The sequence below is a fragment of the Lampetra planeri genome, chromosome 7 (genome assembly GCF_965212315.1).
Source record: "Lampetra planeri chromosome 7, kcLamPlan1.2.h2, whole genome shotgun sequence".
In the NCBI taxonomy this organism is placed as follows: Eukaryota; Metazoa; Chordata; class Hyperoartia; order Petromyzontiformes; family Petromyzontidae; genus Lampetra; species Lampetra planeri.
The window spans coordinates 4,519,210-4,546,796 of NC_136113.1; the positions used below are offsets into that span (position 1 = coordinate 4,519,210).

The 27,587-nt window shown below is 48.1% G+C and overlaps 1 protein-coding gene across 4 annotated transcripts in view; it reads left to right on the forward strand.

Moving 5' to 3' along the window:
- The window catches only part of LOC144719812 (mitogen-activated protein kinase kinase kinase 10-like), a 54,912-nt gene extending 29,210 nt beyond the window's left edge, over positions 1-25,702 (forward strand). Inside the window, exons 2-12 of one of the 4 annotated variants that reach the window (XM_078596014.1) lie at positions 3,860-4,040; positions 6,678-6,826; positions 12,363-12,538; positions 13,340-13,583; positions 16,831-16,935; positions 17,348-17,492; positions 19,480-19,551; positions 19,663-19,781; positions 21,128-21,416; positions 21,556-22,088; positions 22,630-25,702. In XM_078596014.1, coding sequence (XP_078452140.1) covers positions 3,860-4,040; positions 6,678-6,826; positions 12,363-12,538; positions 13,340-13,583; positions 16,831-16,935; positions 17,348-17,492; positions 19,480-19,551; positions 19,663-19,781; positions 21,128-21,416; positions 21,556-22,088; positions 22,630-23,102 — 2,486 coding nt within the window. In that variant the 3' untranslated portion in view covers positions 23,103-25,702. The remainder of the gene's footprint in view (positions 1-3,859; positions 4,041-6,677; positions 6,827-12,362; positions 12,539-13,339; positions 13,584-16,830; positions 16,936-17,347; positions 17,493-19,479; positions 19,552-19,662; positions 19,782-21,127; positions 21,417-21,555; positions 22,089-22,629) is intronic. The other 3 variants (XM_078596017.1, XM_078596016.1, XM_078596018.1) reach the window with 3 other exon arrangements.
- The last annotated feature ends 1,885 nt before the right edge of the window (positions 25,703-27,587 follow it).

Consider the following 27,587-nt stretch of genomic DNA (forward strand, 5'->3'; position numbering starts at 1 on the left):
GAGGACATTACACAGAGAAAAGTTTAAACATAGTATTCATGATGTTACACCTGTTGGTGTAAACGGTCTCGGCGTGGATATGAGCACGCTCCTGCAGAAAGTGTGAGCAAATTTGTGTGCGTTTGCACTTAAGAGTGTGTGTGTGCGCGCAAGGGCAGGTGCGTTTGTACAAGGCTTCTGTTTTGTTGTGTGCGTGTATAAACACAGGTGCCTTTTGGGTATGTTTGTGTGTGTATGTGTGTTGGGACTAGGTTGTGGGGAGTGGTAGTGTAGCGGTTAGCGCGCTGCGCTACGAACCTGGCGACCCGGGTTCAATTCCCACTCACGGCCAACACCGGTGACGGTTATCTGAACCGGTCCTGGGCCTCCCCTAGGTCGACTCAGCCTCAAATGAGTACCTGGTGCGATGGGTAAACATTGCCGCTAGGGAGGCAAAGGCGGCCGGGCGTGGTATTGGCCACCCACCCCCTTGTGTGCTGTGCCGGCCTTTATAGGTGCTCGCTAACAGCACTTGCCCCGAAAGTCTGTTAAGGCTATACGGGGGTTCTTTGTCTGGGACTAGGGTGTCGGGAACGGTCGTGTAGCGGCGACTCGAATTCAATTCCCGCTCACGGCACGGCCAACACCATTTTGACGATTATCTGAACTGGTTCTGGGCCTCCCTTAGCTCGACTCAGCCTAAAATGAGTACCTGGTGCGATGTGTATCCATTACTGGGCGTTGTGCTGACCACCCACCCACTCGTGTCCCGTTCCGGCCTTCATAGATGCTCGCTATAAGAGGACTTGCCCCCAGTAGTCTGTTAAGACTATACGGGGATCTTTGTCTTTGTGTGTTGGGACCAGGTTGTGAGTTGTTGTGCACGTGGCTGAAGGTGTTGACCACGCCGAGTTTGTCAGAATTCGCAGCCTACGCAAATTTTAACAAATGAAATGTCGCCATAAATGATCGACAATAGTTCAAGTAAAAGCCTTAATGAGTTAACGAAATTAATCACCTGGCAATGTACGGCACGTTGATGTGTGTACATGCTACTGATCGTGCAGCGGCAGTTATTTGAAGTCGGGCACGTGACTGGGCCCAGCAGCAGCACATTTCGCCGCGTGTTGCAGAGTTTCACGGTTCGAATCCAGCAACTGCCCTGTTTAATACTGTGGGTGTAATTACCATAATGAGGCTACTTCACGTCTTCTGAACAGCAGACGTGAAGTAGAGTAGCCATTGCCTGCATCGGCGTCCAAATTTGCCAATGAAACATTGCAATTGTCGCCCCCAACTTGCAGATTAATTCCCCAGGTTACTTGAAAATGTGAATTCTCACTTGCTTCAATTAAATAAACTTGAAAAAACTTGATGCATCGATTGGATTGATTCTCTTGCTCATGATACACAAACCAACTCCCGTCGAGTTATTTTAACTTCGCTACAAGTACATTTTAATTGGATTGCGTGAACCCTGCAGCCACTTGCGGAGCTACATTCACCACATTGTCAAAAAAAGGATAAATTCTTACATTGCGACCCCAGAATCATGACAATTCTTCGAATTACGACACGGCGTATCGTTAGAGGCCTATTTTAATACTTCGTCATTGTCTATTAATTCCTCAGGCTTTACCGTGTTATTCTTAGTAACCTAACCCTTATCTGGTTTTATAAAGCACGTGTACGTTTACTTTTGGGTAAGGGAGGCGGTAATGAGGTTTGAGCAAATGGAACAGTAAAGCAATGCACAGTGTGTGTGTGTATTCCATACAGCTTGACTACAAAACAAAATCACCAAACGCTAAAATACTATAGCTTACTTTTCAATGTGGTAACCGTGAACATCGGTACACACGTCGTCATGATACTAACAATACACAGTACTCTCGTCAATACACATTGACCATGCTTCTCCGCGCTGGTGAGTGCGGTTTGGCGATGGTTGCAAGGTGGGGGGAGGGGGGGTTCCTGAGGGCTGATTCAGATAACCACTCACCACTGATGTCCATCGTAGGCCCAGATTCAAAGTCAGATCGGCTGGGTTTCACGAGGCCGTGTGCTAACCACACTGCACCATCACTACTCCCATCTGCACGTACAATAGGTACAGCTAATGGATTTAGTCAAGACCTGCGTTATGAAATAGGTGTCTTTCTTTACACAAGTAAAAGCCCAGAGAGACATTCCTTTTTTCAAGGGAGACCTGGGGAAACAACTTATTTAGAACGCCAAAACATTTAATACAAAACCTTAAGAAATGGACGGAATTTATTTATACGGTCAACATAGTGGCAAGCGTGTAGCAATTACCCCCCCAGCAATACAACGAATTGTCTTGATTCAGGTGCACGATGCAATGAAATAATTTCCAGTTTTTTTCTGTCTCGTATTTGTCATCTCGTTGGGGTTATTCCTCGTTTTTTTTGTATCCGTCTTATTTTTTTTCTATCTACAGTTTCATTTGCCCCGTTAGCCTACGTGTAAACATGACAATACAGCCCGAGTCTCACACATGCAAACTCATGCGATGCACAGTAAACTCTCGGCTACTCTGGGCATATAACGCAAGAACGCACGGTAAATGCAAAACAGCAAAACGTGTGTAAATTAGAGGCGAAAAACGTATGTAGAATGTGGTTGGATGTCTAAATTGTGTCGTCTGTTTTTATGACTTCTTGTTGACTTGTTTGTGGCAATGTGGGCACTGAGTTCACTCGCTGACCCTCGATGAGTGAAGAGCAGCTAAACAATGAAACCAGCATGCACCTTCAAAATAGATGTTATGTATTTCTTCGCAATGACGGTTAAATCGCGAACCCGGATATGCAACAGGCCTCGGCAAGGTAAAAGGTAAAAACAACGAGCCTATCTTTACCCTACCTTTACCCTATCTTTTACCTTACCACAATACAATCACTCTACCCTACCTTTTACCCTTTAGCAGGTAAGGTAAAAGGTAAAAAGCAACGAGCCTACCTTTACCCGTCCTTTTACCCTTACCCCATACAAATTACCCGATTACAGGGTAATTACTAGGGTACTACTACAAATGAAAAAGGTTTATAACAGTAAATGCTAGGTAGAGCGCTTTACTCATATAGAATACTCTCGATGATTCCAATTTTACACGCTTGTTGTTATCGTCGTTGTTGTCGTTGTTGTTGTATCCTCAAATATTGTAACTCAATTTTAACCCATTTCCCAATGTGGTATCGACTGCAAACTTGGTATACTTATGTCATACTGATGACAATACTATATTCTATCATAAAATATATCTTTTTTTAAACATTCTTTTTTATATGTTATGTTTCGGCTTGGGTATAATTGTCCACGTTCAACTGACGTTGGCTGTAATTGGCCACGGTCCCTTGCGTTATGGCAAGCTTTGGGGCCACTTCCTGGAGTCGTGGAGTTCTGCCATTACTAGTACATTTCATAAAAGCATGTTTAAATTTTTATTTGTTTAAATATTACTTATTGAATGGAGCCCACGGACTGCGCCACGGAGCTTTTATTGGTAAACAAGGTACCGTAGTTACCGGGTAATACTTCGCGCTACATTTACCCTACCGGGTAATTCTTCCCAGCTACCTTTACCCTACCCTTTACCTTACCCCTTGGCATGTCGACATCTTTACCCTTTTACTGGGTGAAAGGGTAAATTACCTTACCTTTCCGAGGCCTATATGCAACCCACGGATAATCGAGAGTTCGCCGTGTCACGAGTGTCCGAATCGAGTGAAATCTCGGAATCGACGCGTCGCCACCCGTCTGCCCGATCTTAAACATTTCCGGCTGCCGCTCGCGGCGGGGTCCACCGTTGTGCGCGTGCTCACGGGGGGGGACGCGCTGTCTCTGTCCGTCGTGAAAGTGCTGCTGCAGGAGCGCGTGGAGAACGACGACCTGGAGGCCAAGACGCTGAAGATCACCGACTTTGGGCTGGCCCGCGAGTGGTACAAAACGACGATGATGAGCGCGGCCGGAACCTACGCTTGGATGGCGCCCGAGGTCATCAAGTCGTCCACCTTCTCCAAGGGCAGCGACGTCTGGAGGTGAGGCGCGTCGCGTCGTCCCGAGTCGTGCCTCGGCGAGCGTTCTTGTTCGTACGATTATTTTAAGATGCGTCCCGATATCGCCCGTAAACACCGACGGGGTCAAATTCCAAGGCTCCCGGTGTGTTTTCGGCTGTGTCGCCAAGATGTGTATGCGTCGCGTTGTCTCTTTATTTTACTTTAATGCTTGCATTCTTATGGGCAGCTTGATGAAGTGCTTCCGTCATGGCTACTTCTAGCAGTGGTCGGCAGGCACAAACCGCTGGTCTTGAACACTGAGAATTTCGTAATTAGCTGTGGTCAGTTTGGAATATGCACCATGACACAAGCAACTCTGTGGCTTTCCCTTGTGAATGATGGCATGGTCACGCAATTCCTCATTTGCAGCAGACGGCACACTTTGGGGATTGGGGTTGGACACTGACCTACTGACCAATCCACTACCCATGTTGGTGACTGCCGATGCCATTAACTGAGCCTTAAGCTAACTGCCTAGGATGCTGATAACTGTTTTTTTACCCTCCTATCTGGCAACAAAACTGACACCTTTTTTACATAGAGTCATGTTTGCATAGACCACAATACCTGCAGTCATAATGCAAACAAAAAACATAACTCTGATAATGACTCCTTGTAAAAAAGGTGTCAGTTTTGTTGCCAGATAGAAGGGTAAAAAAACAGTTATCATATTTTGTCTGGAAAATGAGATTCTACTGGTGTAAATGCTTACCCCGAGCTCTCATACTCTGATGGTGCATCATTGTCTTTGAGTTGTGCGCCTTTTGGCGTCATCTGGTCCAACCCATGTGAGACTAGGCTCTAAGGAAAGCTGTCTCGGGTGTGGACCAATGAACTTCAAGGACAGTGCATCCATTATCAGAGTTATGTTTTTTGTTTGCATTATGACTGCAGGTATTGTGGTCTATGCAAACATGACTTCTTGTAAAAAAAGGTGTCAGTTTTGTTGCCAGATAGAAGGGTAAAAAAACAATTATATTTTTTACTGGCAAATGAGGTTCCAATGGTGCCTAGGGTGCTGTGAGAACGCATGTGCTGCCTCACCGTGCTTTTGGGTTTTTTTTACTTTTTTTCCAAAATAGTTTCCATGGTGTTCTATTCGTGTCGTGTCAGTTCCTCTCACAGAGCAGTGTCGCCCAATCTGGTTCACATAGTAGTGGACCAGATAGATAGTAGTGGGCAACACTTTCCCACTTGGCCTGTTGCAGAGAGCATTGCTCATCGCATGATAGTCAAACTGATGTTTGTAATTCACAGAGCTATAATTTTGGCAAATTAAGCACTCGCACACATTTTTTGGCAGATTCTTGGATTTTAACCCAGGATCTTGGCAATGTGCTAGCTCATTGCTCTGACCTATACACCGCCTTCCATGCCATCGAGTTTTCAGCGTTGTACAAAGTAGGGAATGAAACGGGGCATGTAGCTTTACTGATTGTCATGATTTGATACACGCATTAAATTGTGCATCTAAGAATTGATTATTTAGGACTCATGCTGAATATATGTCGGTGTCACGTTTGGCATTATGAAACAAATGAGACGGTGTGAACGAAACGACAAACAGTACAGGCAATTGATTCGCGAGTGGATGTGCGGTCCTGAATCAGGCTGGGTTGCGTGTGGGGTTAAATTGTTGCATCAGTAAATTTATCGTATCTAATACAGCATTACCTTGACTTTCGTCCACTTGACTTTCGTCGCTTCGCTCTTTTTAAATTGTAACCACATTTCAAATTTCGTCCACGCGGCTTTCCTCTTTCGTCCAATTTCATCCAAAACCTTCCGTGACGTTCGTGCCACGCGCCGTCTTTTTCGTTCAGTCTTTGAATAGAAGTCGTTCAGTGAGAATCTCTCATATTTGTGTTTATTCATATATCATTAATACTGTACTTATTGCTGTGATTATACTGTAAACAATGCATCGTTCTTTTTATGATAACAGTATAATACTACAGTGTTCGTAGTTATTTTCGCGATTATAAAACACGTGTACAGTATTCATACTGTGCTTATTTTTGTGATTACTGTAAAATACTTATTTTTGTCCTCTAATATATTCATAATGGGTCCTAAGTGTGGTGATAGAAAAGCTCAAATAACCCATAAGGTTCTAAATTTGCAAGAAGAGCTTGACATGATCAAACTTAATGAGCAAGACATGTCCCATGCTTATATAAGTCGCAATTAGGCGTTTTTATATTTACTCTAGTTATTTGCATATTCGTTTTTCGCCAGCCAAAATCAATTTGCAAGCTAAATAAAAGCTCTGCTTGACATTCGTCCATGCTCTGGTCCTAACCAGACGAAAGTCAACGTATTCCTGCACGAGCAGCACCGCCCTATGTGCGAGCGGCCCTTCCCCCCCAACACGCATCTCCGTCCGTCCACCCGACGTGGTGAATCACTAGGACTTAACTTCTCATTGAGTCGCTGGTAGACCGGGCAGTGGCACGTGACTGGTAGCCACAGTGAGATGTGTACTGGATTCGGTGTGCCACGTGCAGAAGTATATTTTATGGGTCGCCGAGCCGGACAAGGCCCGGCCGAAATGCTCACACGTCCCCCCCCTCGCGCGTTTGCCCACCGTGTGCCACCCCCCCCCCCCCCCCTCTGCAGCTACGGCGTGCTGCTGTGGGAGCTGCTGACGGGCGAGGTGCCGTACCGCGGCATCGACGGGCTGGCCGTGGCGTACGGCGTCGCCGTCAACAAGCTCACCCTGCCCATCCCTTCCACCTGCCCGGAGCCCTTCTCCAAGCTCATGACAGGTGAGCAGCTCCCTGCCCCGCACTGCTGCCTTGCTCGATGATCCTTCGTTTGCCCGTCGTCGTTAAAGGGAGACGCGACCGGCAAAACAAAAAAGCATTTGTTGTTACTGCACCTGCCTCGTGCTGCTCACGAGTCTTTATCTCTAATTACGAGTGGTCGTTACTTGAACAGACGAGAGCCGGTTGAGGCTAAAGTCTCTTTTTCAAGGGAGAGCTGGTTCACAGGAGTGATGCAGTACACGTGTCAATGAGTGTTGAAAAGAATCGCATATATATTCGGTAACCAAGCAAATTACGTGAACGTGTAACAAAGTGCAAATGAAGCAATATACAAAGTGTTGACGGAACTTGAATTTAGGAACGAAATACATCGACGGATAATGTGTCTCCTTCATCTATCCATCTCTTCACATAAAAAATGCAAGTAGTTCTTACACAACCCGCCAGCCACACGGCCTTCTGGGAGTGCGTAATTCCAATAGCATTGATTCTATGCAGGGAAACTCTGGACTGGTTTTGACATGCAGTGTCTCATCAGCAGAGATGACCAACTTGACGACTTACGTACGTTTCGGAAGCCTACTAATCTCGAAAAGAAGGAACAAGAAGTAGAGGAAGAGTGATTGTGCGCCAGATGGGCACCGGAGAGGGACGTGAAACAGAGATGTTTAGATGTGAGCAGTGCAAGGCGATCTGTGCAGGACACACACAAGTCGAAGAACTTCACTGGGCCCTGATCATCGCAAAAGGGAGAGGGAGAAGTCGTGTCAAAAGCTGGTGTACGCTGTGGTTCGAAAGCAATCGCGGTACATTCATCGTGTCCACGCGGCGAATATCGCCTCCCGATAAATACTCATTGGGAAGGAATGGCTTTAAAAGTGAAAGAGAAGCAGTGTTGTTCCGTGTAACGAGAGAAAAATCATATTAGCCTGTGACGTCGTTAGAGCCGTACACACTCGTCATGTCACTGCGGTGTAAGTTTCATTGTCAATTAAGACATTTCAGAATGTTGATACACCACTGCAGTGATTGCGCTCCTTAAAGCTTCCTTGAAGAGCTTTGGATTCGACCTGAAAAGCTGGGAACCTTTAGCACAGGACCGACCTGCCTGGAGAAGAAAAGTACAGCACGGAGCAGTCCTCTGTGAGAGTAGGAGAAGCTCCTGTGCTATCTTGAAGAGGCAGCAGCGCAGATCTACCAAGGAAGGACTTGTGGCTGCACCTCAGAGCTCTACATCCTCCCTGACCTGTCCAGTGTGCCACAGAGAACTCCGGGCTCGGATTGGCCTCTTCAGCCATCTGCGCACTCATCAAAACCCAACAAAATGACCAACGTGCCATGGTCATCATCAACTTGATGGACGAACACTATGAGATCTCTTTTACCAGTGGCAAAATATAGTAATAGGTTTTTACCCTTTTAAACTGGTACAAAACTGACACCTTTATTCAAGGCATCATGTTTGCAATAACCACAACACAAGTAGTCAAAAAAGCAAACAAAAAGAAGCAACTCTGATAATGATATGCACTGTCCTTGAAGTTGATTGGTCCACACCCGAGACGGCTTTCTTTAGAGCCTAGTCCCCATTGGTGTTGGACCAGATGACACCAGAAGGCGTACAACTCAAACACAGTGCAATATCAGAGTATTGAGAGCTCGGGGTAAGCATTTACACTATGAGATCTCTTTTACCAGTGGACGAACAAGCGAGGGAGAGAGAGATTGTGGTCCTTAAAGGCATTTGAAGAATACATCACTTTTTGTCATTAACCAAATTAAAACCTCATTTGAGACGGACCATAGCATACAGCTCGTACCCAGAGCTTGAAACGCATGGATGGAAACACAAGACCTGTGTTGTTTGGGTTGTGTCTGCCCTTAAGAGTAGCTGTGGGATACTGCACCTCACGTGTCACATCCGCACAAGTTGAAACTTGATGTTTGCCAGGAGAATCGCTGTGGATCGTAAACGATCCGCCGCTCAGTCTATTATTCTCGAACTCTGTTGACTCTGCTATGCGTTTGTGATGGGACCGCTTCTATATTTGCTGCGATCGAAAAACAACAAGTCCAAAACACGTTCATCTCGGCACAGCGATCACACCGACCACTGTTGGTGTTTGGCTCTTGAGCTGCGCCGTGTGAAACGCTATCGTGTTATCAGAATTTGACATTGCGCAGTCCGCTTGCATGGCATGTACCAAGACCACCGATATTTTTTTAAGCCATCAGCCCATTGGTCGATTCAATAACATTCCAAAGGCCAAATGTGTATCCCGTGACTGGCAGTGTGGCAAGACCTCCCGATCAATTGAGAAATGTGTTTTTTTTCCATGAAACTTCCTGACTCGTCAACCCCGTGGTGTGGCGTGGTGTCGGAACACATTGCCCTAGCTATTGAGTGTGCAGGCCGTGCAATTGCACCGAGGCCCACGGGGCCTGATGAAAGGCTTCGGCACGGTGCTACGAAGAGGGGGTGAAACTGAGCCCGGTAACCCCATTTCATTCCCTCCACTGGGGGTCCATGCCAACCATGCTTTTTGCCACTGTCCAAACAGGCTGCTTTGCCCACACAAACGTGGCATCGCCTCCCAGGCACTTTCTCCAAACTCTTATTCCAGTAATTACGTTTTAGTTGACGTTACGAAATTATTCTCGCCCACAACCAACTCCAGGCACTTCCAGGTCAGTAGGAAACAGAAATATTATTTTTATCCTTTACGCTATTTAATGTGAAGCGCAGCCTCATTGTAAACAACGTATTTCTGTAGCAGTAGCGGCAGCAGCAGTTACTGACGCTGGAAAAATCCCTCTGAGGAGGTCGTTTGGCCGAGGGGGTTTATGACAAAAAAAGGTGCTTTTATGTTTTACGTGGTGAGACAAATATGGGAAGTCGGTGAATTGTCTACTTATTTATTACGAGTTCATGAAGCCCGTCTTCACCAGGCAAAAGTTTTCAATGTATAATTATTAGCCTGCTATGATTGTTTTTATCTAAATCAGACACAAAACTACTCCAAAATTTGTTATTTTGTTGTTAACGACTTGATTCAGCTTATATTTAAAGACGTACCCATGAGAAACGGCTCAATTTAAAGATTCCGTTCTTTTTTATTAGAAAGAACATCAATTAATTATCTTAATACTCGTTTTCGAATTCGGATTTGAACATCATTAAAATGCGTATTTTTTCGTTCAAAACCGTTTTAATCCAAAATATCTAAAAAACAATAAAAGATACAAACAATGGTTCTCGCTTAAATTTTATTTGTTGTTTAACGCCCTACGAAAGGAAAAAACTCGCAATCATATTTTGAACGGTTTCTGAATAAGTGAATAGGGCACTTAAAATCGATATTTGGGGGCCTTAAAATGACAATTCTCGGATTTTCCCTGTTGCTTGTGTCCTAAAAGCTACATTATGTACCAAATTTCTGCTTTCTACCTTATCGGGAAAGTCCCCTAGAGGTTTTTGAGACATACAGATTAAGGTCTTTATAGAGATGAAAAACAATCCCCTACGTCACTTTGGGGGAAGTCCCTGCGTGTGGATGCGTGAGCCTATGCTGCCCCCTGTTGGACGTATGCGGACCCTGCAGATGGTGGCCGAATGGCTGTGTGTACAGAGCACAACAGGGAGAAGGGAAGGCTTGCTGCTGTCGATATTATTTTCTCCGCGAGGTGCCCCGGTGGTGGGGAGGGGGGGGTTATTAAAATGCGAGTGGCTCCTGCGCTCACGTTGAACTCGGGTCCAGGATATGGTGAGGCACAAGTGGGCGCCACGGTGACGAGATGTCCAAACGTCCTGCAGGTAATTCCAGTAGCGAAAGCCGCGAGCTAGCAGCGCAGACGCAGCCTCGGTGGGCTTAGGTCAGAGGTCGCAAATGGGGTTTGATTCCTTACCCGTACCCGTACGCACCAGGGTCGCAAACGGGTACCCGTACCCTACCCGATACCCGGCTACCCGTACCTGGCCGGGTATCGGGTAGGGTACGGGTACGGGTATCCGATTGCGACCTCTGGGATGAAGCCATGTTGCAGGCGCAGGTGGGTTGATTCTAGGAACTTGAATTGTGAGAAGAGACAAGACGTTGGGAAATGAGTGACAAACAGTTACTCACCAGTGACTCACGGCCTTACCCGTACCTGTACCCGGCCGCACCAGGGTCGCAAACGGGTACCCGTACCCGTACCCGGCCGGGTACGGGTAGCCGGGTATCGGGTAGGGTACGGGTATCGGGTACCCGGTTGCGACCTCTGGCTTAGGTGTGTGTCACCGTGCTGTCCCAGCGGCGGCTGTCGAGGTAAGGGTTGCGAGGAACGCGGATTGCCACCCGGGTTGAGCGATCCGCGCCGCTGCCTCACGTGTAGGCTGCCCGCTGGAGAAACGTGTCAAATGCAAAACAAGTTGCCCGAGCGTGAGAGAGGGGGATGGAGTGCGGAGGCCCGATAATTTACAACAAATGGTAGCACCTCGAGTAACTGCAGGGGTGGTGATGTGAACCAATTGTCTACAACACAACTACATTGACATGCAGTGGTCGCAACGAGCCGATATGCAACTGTATATATTACCGGCAATTCTCAGTAGGCCAAACACGTTTCCCGGCGGTTTTCGGACCACTTCCGATTCCTATACAGAATTATGATGTTTCCGTAGAGGGGAGACTGGAGTTAACGCAGGCTGCAGGAATGAATACAATTTATAACCGGGACTCTATATTTCCATTTCCACCACTGCCGTGCAGGTCATGGAGGTTATTTAACCACACTTCACTCCACTGTGTATGAAAAAAGAAAAGGCTTTAACCTTTCTCGAAATAATACAGGAGTTGAGATGTTCAGATACCAAATAGACACGTGTCGCAAGGCATCAACAAGTCTGCTTGGACCACACGTGCGTGCTTGTCGTAAAACATTCACACGAACGTGCTTTGATAATGTTTGCATTGGACTTTGAAACTGATTTGGCCTTGTCTCACCAGTACCAGACCAGCGACCACCAAAAGACAAACAAGCATCGATGAGTTAATGATGACGTCACCCTGCTACTGCTGCTGCTGCTCTATATAAGAACGGGAGACAGAGCAGAGCCCCTCACCATTCTGGCGAATTGTCCGATGATGCTGGATGCAATTACCAGCGAAACGTCGTACTCAAATTGTAAATGTTGTGGTTTCACGCTTCAACACACCGGTGGGCTAAAGCAGTGAACGAATTTGTCTTTTGTCAACGTGACACTTTTTTTACTGATTGGCCGTGTCGGGTGGTGGAGGGTTACGACACATTTATAAATAACGCGATCTAAACCCAAAAACATTGATTATGAAGCATCAAAAGGCAATGCAAACAATAAAGCATTCATAGCTCGGGTATAACTGTTATATTTATGGTCCCATCCATGCAACTGTATGTATATCGTGAACTTAATAATCGATCAAAATAAATGTATTGTGCGAGTCGATGCATCATCGTTCCCGCCCACGAAATAATAATAAGCGCTCCGCCCGTCCTCCCTGCGATGCGATCGCAGAGTGCTGGGACCCCGATCCGCACTCGCGGCCCCCGTTCTCACGCATCCTCGACGAGCTGGTGGCCGTGCAGGAGTCGGGCATCTTCCACATCCCGCAGGAGTCCTTCCACTCCCTGCAGGACGACTGGAAGCTGGAGATCCAGCACATGTTTGACGAGCTGCGCGCAAAGGAGAAGGTACGCCGTGGGGCGCCCACCGCCACTGGCTGCCAGACAGCCGTCCACGGGGAGGACCCTGTGGGAGCAACACGTTGACGCACAAACTGTGGCAGATGCTGCGGACACACCTGACGCACAGATGGAAAATAAAAAAAACTCTCCAGTGCTTGGCCATTGCAGAACAAGACCGTGCAACGTATAACGACGCGATTCCCGATCCACAGATACGAAGGAGACGTCACGGCGACACACTCCGCTGCTACTGACGCAGTTATCTGGTTTGACCACCTAAGTGTGAAATTGTAATCGTTGCCCTGCATCTACATCAGCCGTACGAAAAGAGAAGGGACTTACCCTGAAGAACGCCGGGCAATTGATGAAAAATCCAAAAAAATATTTGGTGATGCTGCGTTTTGCGGTGGTGCACGAGAACAAATAACAAAAACGCTCAACGCATTTGTCCACGTTGGTGGTTCTTGACGAATCCGTCGAGTTCGTTTTGATCAAAGCGTTGGCCCAAAATCTGGAGACGACAGCCGGTGTTAACGATAAAATTAAAACGCACGCATCCCCTCCCCCCTCCCAGTGACGTAATCACTTGTGATGTCATCTCGCGACATCATCTCGTCGTGCGGCCCAAAACACTGTTATACCTGAGGACAAACGCACGTTGGAAAGCGTTGCAGAATCTTTGCGTACGCATTCTTATTGTTCTTCTTCGTTGAGAAACGTACATTTGCGACTTGAAAAAGTTCACCTCAACGGAGGCGCGCCCCCCCCCACCACCACCCCTCCTCTGTCGCTGATCGCTGCGCGCAGGAGCTGCGCACGCGCGAGGAGGAGCTGATGCGCGCGTCGCTGCAGCAGAAGTCGCAGGAGGAGCTGCTCAAGAGGCGCGAGCAGGAGCTGGCCGACCGCGAGATCGACGTGCTGGAGCGAGAGCTGCACATCCTCATCCACCACATCTACCAGGACAAGCCGTGCGTCAAGAAGCGCAAGGGGCACTTTGCGCGCGCGCGGCTCAAGCTCAGCAAGGACGGCAACCGCATCAGCCTCCCCTCAGGTTTGTGGTCCCCGCCGCGCCCACCGTACCGTCCCAGAGTGCCACCGCACCTTGCCCACCGCACGACTAGACCCACAATGCTTCACCGATTGGATGTTAAACTGACTGTCGCACATCAGTAAAATGATCAGACTGGTCCACCTCTGAGCCACACCACTCTTCTGTTCCTAGGCTTCTGTTCTCTACCCATCTGCACACAGTGTAAATGTTTTTTTTTCAAAAAAATTTTTACTTTTTTGTGATTACGTTACCGCTGCGTCGATGACTAATATCGCGCGTAATTGCGGCGTAAATGGCCAAAATCATATTCCACGTCTCTCTTGGTGAGTGTACGGAAGAGTATATACTCCAAGGTTCTTTTGATAAAGTCACGTAGATAGGAAACTAAATAAATAATAGATCACGACGTTTTGGTCGCAACAACAAGCGATCGTCCTCAGGTGAAAGAGAGAAACATGCCTCTGTGATGAGGCATTATATAGAGGGACAGGGGGGGGGAGGGGAGGCCGTAAAGGGGCGAGAGGGTGTGGATAAAATCCCGAGGGTTTGGGTGAGAGAGAGAAAAGAAATGTGACAAGGAAGCTGAGATATCAAACTTAACAACATTTAGAAATGTAATGCAACTCAGAGAGTCGGCTAACACAACAGTTAACACTTTACCTGGTTGATCAAGTCCTTCCAACGATTGATAAATTTAGAATTTCATCCCCACCCTCTCACCCCTTTACGGCCTCCCCCCATGCCCCTCTGTATAATGCCTCGTCACGGAGGCATGTTTCTCTCTTTCACCTGAGGACGATCGCTTGTTTTTGCGATCTAAACGTCGTGATTTATTATTTATTTTCCTATCTGCGTGACTTTACCGAAAGAACCTAAGAGTATGAAATTCTGCTGTCACGAAAGCTTCTAATCAAGGAAGAGTATATGTTAATGGGTTTGACAAAATCAAAAGATTGACTGTATGATCGAAACTTTTTGTTTTTTTCGGTCAAGTCACCCGTAGGTAACTTTACGAAAACTTCAAATCTGTATGATTCCTTGCAGTCACGAAAACTTCAAATCTGTATGATCGAAATTAAATGAAACTTGACAATGATTCTCACTGCAGAATGTGTTGTGGTGGCGGCGTGCAGCGTTGGCATGGTAGTTAGTGCACTGCAGCATGAACCTGGCCAGCTGAGTTCCATTCCTGGCCAAGGCTCACATCGGTGACACGTGATATCTGAACCTGTCCTGCCCTCCCCCCCCCTACATCGAATGTCACTGACCAGCGAGGTGAAGTACTATCAAACAACTCCCACAACCGACCCGGCTTAGAGACGCCTTCGCCCACGAGTGGATTGACATCGGGCTGTCAATTATCAGAATTATCAACGTGGATTCACGGAAGTGCCCATATCTGCTTCTTTCCTTGTGCGCCACGGTGGAGAGATGTTAACTACCTCGCCTGGTCTAAAGAAGGTCGTGGGTTCAATCCCAACTCTGATGCCTGTATATTTGGAATTTGCATGTTCTCCCCGTGGTCGCGTGGATTTTTCTCCGGGTCCTCCGGTTTTTTCTCTCCACATTTGGAATCATGCGTTTAGAGTATTTGGCTGCTATAAATCTCCACACGATAAGCCACTTAGTTGAGCTATCATTTGTGCCCAGGTCACTTTGGAAAAAGCTGTATAGCTCAGTGGGTCTTAACTGGTAAAATTACAATAATGTATAATTGTGTTCTTAGGTTTTTTCGGTAAAGTCACGTAGGTAAAACATCAAAATTAATGAAAATAAAATAAAACAAAAAATCACGACGTTTCGGAGGCAACACAAGTCTCCGTCATCAGGTGGGACCGTCACAGCCGAATTAGCTGCATCAAGTGAGGCAATGATTCAAGATGTAATCCCTTATAAGCAAGTTGAAGGGGGGAGGAGAGGGGGGGGCTCATCAGAATGTTAGTACAACTCATCGGGAGGGGGAGGGGGGGGGGCCAAAAAATTGAACGACGGCTTGGACGCGGTTGCAGCTGCACACGCCAACACAATGGACAGAGAGGGGGAGGGGAGGTCTGATACACATGATAGACAAAAGAACGAAAATGCCCATGTTTATACCAATGCTGGCTGAACAATGAAGAGGGTACTGTTAAAAAACAACTGGGGATGTTAACACTCGGTAAAGTAAAGTAAAATAGTGCCTGTCAGATAAGATGGTCCAAAAAAGTGTAATTAAGTCTTTTTTGCGTGGTTGATAACATCTTTCCAATGATTATAAAGTTTGTACCCATCATCACGGTTGAAATTATGTCTGTGTTTTTATATTTGTATGGCTTCGTGTACCGGGAGGTTTGCAGAGAACCTTGGTCTCGGAAAAGACAATTTCATGAGAGCCCACCGAGTTGTAGCAATGATCGGCAACGGCAGAGGAATCAGTTCTGCCGTGTTTCAGATCTGACTTGTGCTCGCGGACGCGATCAGAAACATGACGTTTCGTTTCTCCAATGTAGCAATCACCACAAATGCAACTCAATTTGTAGACTCCAGGATACTGTAAGTCAGTCAAACATACAAACACAGACATAATTTCAACCGTGATGATGGGTACAAACTTTGTAATCATTGGAAAGATGTTATCAACCACGCAAAAAAGACTTAATTACACTTTTTTGGACCATCTTATCTGACAGGCACTATTTTACTTTACTTTACCGAGTGTTAACATCCCCAGTTGTTTTTTAACAGTACCCTCTTCATTGTTCAGCCAGCATTGGTATAAACATGGGCATTTTCGTTCTTTTGTCTATCATGTGTATCAGACCTCCCCTCCCCCTCTCTGTCCATTGTGTTGGCGTGTGCAGCAGCAACCGCGTCCAAGCCGTCGTTCAATTTTTTGGCCCCCTCCCCCTCCCGATGAGTTGTACTAACATTCTGATGAGCCCCCCCCCCTCTCCTCCCCCCTTCAACTTGCTTATAAGGGATTACATCTTGAATCATTGCCTCACTTGATGCAGCTAATTCGGCTGTGACGGTCCCACCTGATGACGGAGACTTGTGTTGCCTCCGAAACGTCGTGATTTTTTGTTTTATTTTATTTTATTTTCATTAATTTTGATGTTTTACCTACGTGACTTTACCGAAAAAACCTAAGAATATGATTCCTTGCAGTCACGAAAGCTTCAAATCTAGAAATAAATATAATTGTGTTGTTTTTGCATTCGTGGTTCTGATTCGGTTTTTTTTTGATTGGCGCCACTGCGTTCTCCAGACTTCCAGCACAAGATCACGGTGCAGGCGTCCCCCGACCGCAGGATAAGCGTCGACACCCCGCCCGGCAGCCCCGCACTCATCCCCCGCCTGCGCGCCATCCACCGTGGGTCTCGCACGCACGTTGCACCCACACGCGCACACACACACACTTGCATATATGCGTAAGATTTTTAACGTGCAATTTTATTGGTCTTGGTGTGGTCTGCGACTATTTTTTGTTGTTGTTTTGTTGCCTTGCCAAAGTGTGGGAATTTGAGTACTTATGCAATTTGAACTTATATACTTTATCCATTTTACGTATTTATTTTTCGTGATGTTCTTACCTTTCCCACACTTTGCATTCCCATCTTTACGTTATACATTGTTGTCGTAACTTTCTGACCTGCCCCTAACGGACATCTGTGGAAAAAAACCTTCATAACTCATCGGATTTCTCCAGGATGAATACAGATTCTGATTCTGAGATTGTTCCCTCTGTGGTGCCCCCACCGGTTGCGATGACGGACTGACTGCAGTGGCCGGATCGAGCGGTACGAGGCTGTGGGGCCGCAGCGCGGGCTCGCCGAGAAAGGATGACGATCGCAGGAACGGGGACAAGAAGGGGCGAGGGAGGGGAGGCGTTTCTGGGCCTCAGAGGGAGAGGAGCAGCCTGGAGGACAGGTGCGTGAGCCTCCCACTCTCTCCCTTCCTACTGGTGCTCCAGCAGCGTCACAAGCAATGGGGAGCCCTGAATGTGTTAGGAGGGTCATATGTTGAAACCACAGTTGTGTTTACACTCACAGGATTGATGACCTGGTGAGGTAGCCAAATGGCTCAGAGGTCAGTGTTGAGCTGGTACCACTAAGATCCTGGGTTCAAGTTCTCATGCGTTAGTGAGTTTGACGGCCTTAGTCCAGTCCTCAGTCACTGCACACACACACAAACAAACCTCATTCAAATTGTTTTTGCACTTCATTTTTATAGGTTTTTTCGGTAAAGTCACGTAGAAAGTAAAATAAAATAAAAACAAATAATTGGCCGCTTGCGCACAAGCGCTTCCACGTCCATCGCTCACCCTTTTGGCCTCGCCCCCCCTCCCTCCCGATACGTTCCTTTCATTGGCTACCATAGTCTGATGAGCTCCCCCCTCCCTCTCCCTCCCCCCTCAACTCGCTTTTAAGGGATTACATCTTGAATCATTGCCTCACTTGATACAGCTAATCTGGCTGTGACGGTCCCACCTGATGACGGAGACTTGTGTTGCCTCCGAAACGTCGTGATTTTTGTTTTTATTTTATTTTACTTTCTACGTGACTTTACCGAAAAAACCTAAGAAGATGATTCCTTGCAGTCACGAAAGCTTCAAATCTAGAATTCATTTTTATAAATTCCAGCTGTGTACCGCCTTCTCCTGGCGAGCTAGGGCATGGCACATATTCAACGTCCACGGGAAGGGAGTTTCACAACATTTATACGATCACCAACTCTCGCCTCCACAGTGCTGGATTACGGCGTGCCCCACTATCGCCTGGCTTGCAAAAAGAAAAATTAACCCGTGAAAACAAAGTTTTTCACTATAAATCCTTTATATGCGTGGCATCGGTTTTATTTTATTTTTCATTTCTGTTTTTCTTGAGTAAGAGTTTCATTTTTATCACATTGGTATTTTAAATTAAATGTGAAAAAAAATTTTTCCTAAAAAGTGGAAAATTTTGGAATATTTTTTTCACGAAAATAAATTGTCACGCACAACGAGTCTGTGTGCAAAATGTCAGCTCGATTGGATCACGGGAAGTGGGTTAAAAAATGACCGAAAGATTTGCACGGTCGTAAGCACGCAAGCAAGCAAGCAAGTGAACTTAATATAAAGGATTTAAAAATACACAACAGGCGACACCTTGGGCGAATGGCTCTTACCCACAATACGTGTGCGGTGGGGGAAGGCCCATTGTCCCGAGGCTTGTGGTTTTACCTTTTGTGGCAGCGTTTTTTTGAAGCACGTGTTGCGTTCTTTATTGTTTATGCGTGCGTGTGCACCAAATAATAGATTAAAAAATATCAGTTTCGATATCACGTGACAGAGAGGATTGGAAAATAGGCTGTGCCCTACTTGTATGGAAGAGATGTCACTCGAAGGGATCTCGGATCTAGCTCTCTGATCTTTGCTTCTCGAGGCAGGTCTCTAACCCCATGGGTTGCATTGAGAGATTTAATTGTGTTCTCTGTCTCGTGATGTGACGTCAACAGCGCAATCAGGATATAATTGGGGAACAGTATTTAATAATAACAAATACTATCTGGATAGTGTGACCGTTGTTAAACCATCCACAACAGATGATTTGTTCCTGGGTAGTAAATATTATTTCCTAATTGCTTATGCCTCAAAAGTACAGAAAATGGTTATTATTCCCCACAAACTTTGCTTTTGTGACGAGGTCACAATTGACCTATTTTCAATGAGAAAACGTGGTGTGCATTTGTGTCATTCCTTCACACAAAGTCCTGGTCACAAAAGCAAAGTTTGTGGGGAATAAATAGCCATTTTCTATACGTTTGAGGCTTAATCAATTAAAGAAATAACACTTACTACCCAGGGACAAAAATCGTGTTAAATCGTGTTTTCCGATTTGTTCAACGTTTAATCGTTTTAAATGTTTTGTTCCCCAAGCAGGATAGACGAGATTGGGAGAGAATCTCCTGATGGGGTGCTACAGACGGAGGAGAGCGAAAGTGACGACAGGTTCGGCCTAACGCCCTGGCACATTATACTGCAGAGGATTATTCCACCTGTGATGCCACTTGTGTAATGTTTAACCGTGTGCGTCCGCTACCTGTGCCATCGCCGTTTCAGCAGACTCAAGCCTGTGGCGAATGGGATCAAGGTGAGCCCAGGAGAACTCCGAAATTCCCGGCAGCTGCTGCGAGGAGTCCAATCTTCGCCCGCAACCCCCAGCGGCTCTCGCGAAACGGGTGAGTTCTCACTACGAAGCCCCCATCATTATACACTTGCCTGTAGAGCCCTTTCGTCAGTCCACTTCTGGATGAGTTTGCCACCTCACGCCTGCGCGAGGTCGTGCTTTTTTGGTCGTGTTTTTCCACGCTGATCAGTGCGGGTTGATGAAGGCGGGGAGCGTAAATGTAGAAGTACATCTTCTTGCTTCTTTTGGTAAAGTCACGTAGAAGGGAAATAATAAAATGATAAAAATTCAACATCATAAAATACAATTCTCACGACGTTTCGGCCACAACGCGAGCAGCCGTCCTCAGGTGAAGAACAGGTCTGTCGGAAAGACAGCGTCTGAATGTTGTGGCCGAAACGTCGTGAGAATTGTATTTTATTATGTGTAATTTTTATTATTTTATTATTTCCCTTCTACGTGACTTTACCGAAAGAACCAAGAAGATGAATCCCTGCAGTCACGAAAGCTTTAAATCGAAATGTAGGAGTACAGTACGACGATGGATGTTCGCTGCACTTACCCAATACTTCAGACCATGTAACCCGGCAAGCCCAATGAAAACATGTCTGTGCACGCCCAGCCCAACACTATCCAGGCACACGTGTTTAGATTGGACACCGATCTACGTTGCGCCATGCGGCACGTTGCAATGTCACAGCGCATTGCTCACGTGACTTCACAGATGTTAATTTAAAAAAATCGGTTTCCAACCTTTGCACGAGACGCATGGATGGCAGCACCCCCCCCACCCCCCTCCAAGTGTTTCACACCAATGGATGTCCCTTACCGATCCCTGCAGAGGGTGCTCTTTAGCCACGAAAGCAAGTGTAGTTGTGTTTGACACAGTTGGGAGTACAGGTTTCCCTGGCTTTGTGCGGGTTCGTTAATAAAGAAACCATCTCAAGACAAGTGCGTCGAAGTCGTCTTTACACATGGCTTCTGGGTGGGAGCTGGATAGCTGTAAGTAACGAGTGCGTACAAAAACGGATGCGTTAGCGCACGAGTTCCTGGACCGACGCTTTGGCGACGGGGTTGTTTGAATCTCGCGGACAACATCACGTGCATGTGGCACACATCTGCAGGGCTGTGCGGTGGTCTTTAGAAGGCAGTACTGCAAGTAGGTTGTTGAACTATGTTGATGCATTTGTGTTATTCCTAGTCTACTTGCGTGCTTCATGTGGATTGAGACTCTGTGAGGCTTTCCTGGGTGAAAGGGCGTTATTATTTCCATCTTTTCACATGGCACGATCACTGCGCTCACCACAACTGCTACCAACATTATCGCAATCACCACCTAGTCGTAGCGTTACACGTGCTATTGTCATTGTTACATTTGAGCTTACATTTCTCCGGCAGGTGATCGGAGCGTCAGGAGGACAAAGCAGATCATCCGGCGCCCGAACCTCTCCTGCCTCAACCTCTCCTCGCGCCACGGCGGCACGAGCGATGAGTCCACGAGTGATGACGAACTCGAGAAAACCGCGGTCGCCGCCGCCACTGCAGACGACGACGGCGTTCCCGGGGCCACGTGCGATTCCTCGGGCAGTGCCACCCCACACGACACCCCGCGACACACCCCGCGGCACACGCCGCGGCACACCCCACCCGACGTCCTGCCCCCGGTCCACCAGGTCTCCAAAGACAAGTGAGCGCCCTCGTGTCTCTCATAAATACAATCGCATTTCCGAATTGCTTGACGGATGGTTGTAAGTGGGTTTGAGTTTCCACAGCCGGTCACTTGGCCTCCACTGACCACGCGAATGTCTGCGCCTCGTCCCTCGCAGGGAGCACCACAGTGGAATGGCGCTGTTCGGTTGTGCCGCGGTGTTGTCGGTGGTGGCCCTCGGCGAGGACGTGCGGCACGCCGGGCGCATCCCGCCCACCTCCCAGCAGCACCAGCGAGGGGGGGGGCGGCAGCAGCAAGAGCGAAAGCGAGCGGCGTTTTTCCAGCGCACGGGGCTGTTCCGTCGCAGCGCGGGAATGTCCGTGCAGTGGAGGAAGTCGCCACGGGAAGGCGGCGGTGGGGTCAACGGTCCGCAGGGGTCGCCCTCGTCGTCACTCTCCATATGCAACTCGACGCGCTCCTTGCTGCGCTCGGACAGCGAGGACACAACGCACTGGCCCCACTGGCCGGAGGGGTCTCCGGTGTCGTCGCAGGTCACCCCCGGCTCTGCGGCCGACCCACTGTGCGCCAACCTGCACTTTGAGCCGGCGGTCAGAGGCCACCAACGGAATGCGTCTGACAGCACCATCACTGACGTTCCGCTCGAGCAACCGGTGTCAAACGGCGTGTGCATCTCCTGCCAAGCTCTACCAGGTAAGAGTTATTTTACGATCCCTTAAAATAGGAAGATGCGACCAAAACATCGAACGGCTTTTATCTTGTAGGTACTTAGCTGGCCCGTGAGTTCTGGCCTGTCCGATAATCAATTTGGTGCTTCTTTAGTGACAAAATAGACTTAAAATTGTCTGTTAAGTGCCACATGTTTTTAACTCATGTCAACACAGTTACGTCACCAGAGCACTGATAGCATAATAACGTTTTAGACTATCAGCATACAGGTTTTCTCTGCGAATGTTGGCCATTTCTTTCATTACCATGGACTAAAGTGTTGTGAAACGGAGCCTGGTCTATTGATTATTTTATTCGGTTACCCACTGTCCATCATGACAGCACATACCACATCTTGGATGATTGGAGATTGCTTTTAACCTGCGTGCAATCTCTCTTCACTATAATCTCTTATCTCCGCTGACGACGAGAGATGGCCACCGCTTGGGAGAGAGAGGCCTTCATCCAGCAGTGGATCGATCGTGACTAATAACGACGTTCATGAATGTCTCCCAACCTTCAACAGAACCGCCGACGGTGCTGATACTGAGCCCACCGCCGCCGGCGGAACACCCTTCGTCCCCGCAGCGGCCCCGCACGTTGGCGCTCACCGCCAGGCCACGCCCCTCGCCGGCGCTCGCTCACCACGACCCCTGGCGCGTCGTCTCCTCGACGACGACAATGCTGGACCCGGCGTCCGGCCAGAGCTCCGGCTCCGACACGCCCACCAACCCCTGGCCGGAGCCGCTGGGTGCCAAGTGGCCCGCCGCGAGCGACGCGGAAGAGCGGAGAGAGCCGCCGCCGCCGCCGCCACCACAGCCGCCGCCGCAGCCCCAGCCCCGCCGCCCCCCCGCGGAGATCGCCGCCACCCTCCTGGACATGGACGTTGACGGCCAGAGCAAGGACGGCACCGTACCGCTGTCGGTGCGCCTCAACGCCTTGCGGAAGGACCACCCCATGTTTTACGAGCTCGAAAGGCACTTCCTTGGACAGTCGTAACCTTCTTAAACGTGCGTGGTGTTTTTGCAAGGAGGGCGGGTGTTGGGACTCATCCGCGCGAGTCAAACGCAGTTCGAATGGATGAGGCAGGGCTCGGTAAATTGCAAAGATAACTGCCAAATGGATGCGCAAGTCTGCTTGACAGGTATTGTGTCTGTCAGCATTCTCTTTAATGGGGAGAAAGCAAAATGCTTCCCAGGTCACCTTTGAAAAGCCGACTCTTTGTTCAAGATTTGTTTTATGTATGCGTGTGTACATATATAGGAACTACAGTTTGTGTTGGGTAGAGATCTTGGAGATGAAACATTCTCATTCCCTCAACAGACATTCACGAGACGGACGCTGCACAAGGGAAATTATGTCACGTGGCCTCATTATGTCTACCACAGCTGTTACTGTCTGCGTAAAAAGGGTGCTATGCATCACATCGCAGAAATACTTCATCTCAGTTTTGGCTGCGCTAATGACCTTCGGGAGCAAATTAAAATATCAGTACGAAACTCCTATTTAAAGGGCTTTATCTGCACAACCAAATACACACATGGGCGTATGATGTCTCGTTTAACATGCACAAGGGTTTATTTTTCTTGAGGATGCGGGATTGGATATGTGTAAATGTGCAAAACAAAAAATCAATCGTGAATGCAATAAGCAATGACGTTTCGTGGTGCATTTAAAACTGATTGCACATGGTTACCTTGTGCAGGCTGCCGCTTGCCACAAGTTTGCCGTACTTACGCGTTCTTTTTTTTAAAATTGCGGACGTACGAATGTCGTCCTTGAGTATCGCTATCTTCCAAAAAAAGGTGCGCGAGCCTCGCGGAGTAGAGCAGTCGGCGCTGTGACGTCGTCTCGGAGGCAGTGAGGGTCACGGGGGGTGGGGGGGGTGGGGTGGGGGAGTGACCTTACGATGAAAGTTCGACGACCACGGTTTTTACGCAAGTCGGTAAGTGGGTTCCGCGGAGTAGTACTACTATACCGACATGGGGAGTGTGACCACTTTCGAGCATAACTTGTCTAATGTTACGTGCAACGGGCTACTTTCACTGACGCGAAGGCATCTGCAGTGAGCCTTGAATGTGACGAGGAGAGCTGGCACGGGGGCAACTCTGATCTCACCGGCTGTGTCTCTTCGCCATCGGCTCGCAGTCTCTCAGGCCTCGCACCCCGCTTTCCAGTTTTGTTGCCCACCATTTGGTCACCATGCCAGTTCTCTCCTAGCCCACGCGCTCGCTGGATGAGCGAGCGTTGGATGCCCCAGCTAGGGTTGCCACCTGTTTTCTTTTTCCTCGGATCATTCTCTTGTCCGAGGTAGCTGTCGTTAGTCATCCCGGGACATTAGAAGTCTTGTTTTCGATTTTTTTTTAGTTTTTGTCAGTTGCATAATAATACACAACTCAAGACAATTCGCTGACATGTAGTTTTCTCCCTCTTGGGGTGTTGTGAGATATTCTTCTTCCCATGAATATGTCCTTCATTTTGTTCGTACCACAGACAACATGACTAGCCTAGCTGCAGCTGATGGGATGACACAAGAGGTGGGCCACGGTGGTGGTCGTGGTGGGGAATGGCCAAAAGGCCTGAGGCCCGAGCCGCCGCCGGCGTCCCGGTTGTCGGCGCGCGCCGCGTGCTAAAATGTGAATGGGCATTGGCGGTGGCTGAGCCCCCCAATGTGGTGGGGGGACAGCCGCTGCCGCCTGTAGTCGGTGCACTGGACTGGGGCTCGTCGGGCTGTGTGTTCGGCGTGCGGCACAATCGCCACACGCGTGCCGCGCGCACGCGGCGCGAGAACCGGCGACGGTGCGTTTAAGCGTCCCCCTCGTTGATGGTCGCTTGCGGGAGGGATACCCGCCCAGCAACTAACAGTACCGACGGAATGACACGTGCGCATACTTTATTCGCAATCGAGCAAACACTTCAATGCTGTTTTGTAATATATGTAAATGTACCAAATGTCGCTTGGTTCTCACAAGGGCCGTTAAGGTGTATTAAATTAAAGGCATAAGAGAAGACGCATTCTTTTTTTTTACAAAAAAAATTATTTATGCGATGAAATACCGGCTTCGGCGCGTTTGCCGGCGACCCTGTGCCGGGACAAGCGAGTGCCAAGCGGGCTTGGAGCTGCCCCCCAACGCTGCGTCGTTCTGTGGTCACGATTGCCACGATTTGTTGCCTCTTGTTGTTAAGTTTGGCGCGATGTGGGTTTATTCCTTCTGAATATGGAAACCCCAACACCACCCGTGGATTACTTTTTACACAAATTGTTAAAGCTGTCGGCGTATGGATATTTTCATTTATTTATTCATGCCTGTTGATATCACAGCAGAATTGTTCTCGTCATTTCGCTATTTAACTGTTCTACACGATGGGGTAGGACGATGCGATACGATCGGAGAACTTGCAAATTGTCCGGACATTCACAAAGTGCGAGCGATATGGGATGGGGGTGGGGAGGTAATAAATTGGCGCCGCGTTCGGGTCTCTTCCGTTAACGAACAAATCGAGCGTCGGTCCGAGGTCGAGAATCTTCCGTGTATGAGTAACTCTTCCAGCTCATCACGCAGCGCGTTGGGTATTAAAATAAATTAAGGACAAACAAATGTTGTTCTGTGTTCTTTTTTTATATATTTGTGTTATCTGAACAGTGCAGCACTGGGATTTATGTTGGTGAAAAGCTTTGGAAAATCCCGTAGAAATATTCCATGTGTGGCCATGATAACCTCTGCATCTGTTTTACCCCAAGAGGAGGCGAGACTGCGTGTGAGTGAGTTTTCTTGAGTTGTGTTTCATGATGCAAATGACAAAAACAAGACTGCTCATGTACCGGGCGTGACTAATTGATTTCATACGACAGCTACCTCAACAAGAGAATGATCAATCTTGATTTGAAGCTTTCGTGACTGCAGGAATCCATACTCTTTGGGTCTTTCGGTAAAGTCACGTAGGTATAAAATAAAGTAAATCACGACGTTTCGGGTGCAACACAAGCGTCCTTCATCACCTGATGTTGCCGTTGCCATATCTTACGGTCTGATGGACGCTTGTGTTGCGCCCGAAACGTCGTGATTTATTTTATTTTCTACCTACGTGACTTTACCGACAGAACCAAAGAGTTTGCTTTAAGGATGTCTGTGGTTGGTTATGTCAATGAGCCGTGGCGGAGTGCTGAGCGTGAATCCGCAGCCACGGCCAACATCAGCAGCGAGTGGCACCTGAACCGATCCTGGGCACCCCTCCCCATCCTTTATCACCCCGCACTGACCAGCGTTCTGAAGTATGGTCAATTAACCCCCAAAGCCAACGTGGCACTGAGAGGCCTTCATCCAGCAGTGAATGAAACACGCGGTGTACTTTATGTACTACAACAAGAGGACCTCTTTTGGGGGCAACAACAGTGGTGTTACCTTCGGAGATATTTGACCCCATCAATAGTAAAAGAATGATCCGAGGAAAACCAAAACCAGGTGGCAGTGGCAACCCGAGCTGGGAGCACCCAACGCTCGCTCGTCCAGTTTGCATGCGGCTGGCAGAGGGACTGGCGTGGCAACCAAATGGTGTCGGCAACCCAACTGGGAAGCGGGGTGCGAGGCCTGCGAGACTGTGAGCCGCTTGGCGAAGAGACAGCCGGGTGAGCTCACAGCTGGCCGTGCCCAGCCCTTGATAAGTCGGCGGTGAACATTCCACATTCTTGCGATGGGGAACAAGGTCCACATCACAGGACGACAGTTTTGTGATCTCCAACCACAAGTGGGGGCATCCTTATCCAGAGGGAATGTATAGTTTATGAATGTCGGAGGGATGATGACTATAAGGAGAAACCAAGGGAGGGAACATGCCCCAGAGTAGCTACGAGTTTCTACTACGGAGGTGGAGTAATTATTATTAGGGAACTACTTTTAAATTAATATTGAAAACTCATTTCTTTAAAACTGTTTTTTGTGTTTAATTTGTTCTTCCCCCGCACCTCCGATGAGCACGGTCGGCTTCGTACGGTGCGAAAGAAGTTCAATGTAATCAAATCGGCTCGTGTGCCGGTCCGAGATGAATTGCCGCATTGCCAGACCGCAAGATATGGCAACGGCTTAGGGAGGACGTCATCCAGCAGTGACTCGATCATTGGCCGATTATGATGAGTTGCACGATGAACCAAGTTGACCATGCCAGGGAGTGAACTTGCATCACAAATAGGACCCCTGCCGATTCATCATCCGAGCGATACCATGGTTATGCTGCAGGTGACGACCGTGCATTATGCAGGGATTTTGAGAAGTGTATGCACATACTGTACAGCGATTATAACACTGCACCTAGGGTCGTGAGAGATGGTGGCAGCTTGGGGTGGCCTCCATCCAGCAGTGGATTGACACTGGCCAGCACTGATCATGCACAAATAGGCGCCGTGCGGGGTGATGAAGCAGCCGCGTGCAGAAAGCGGCCACGTGGCTCGTGCTCTTTAAGTTTACGAGTTCAAATTCTGGATGGGGG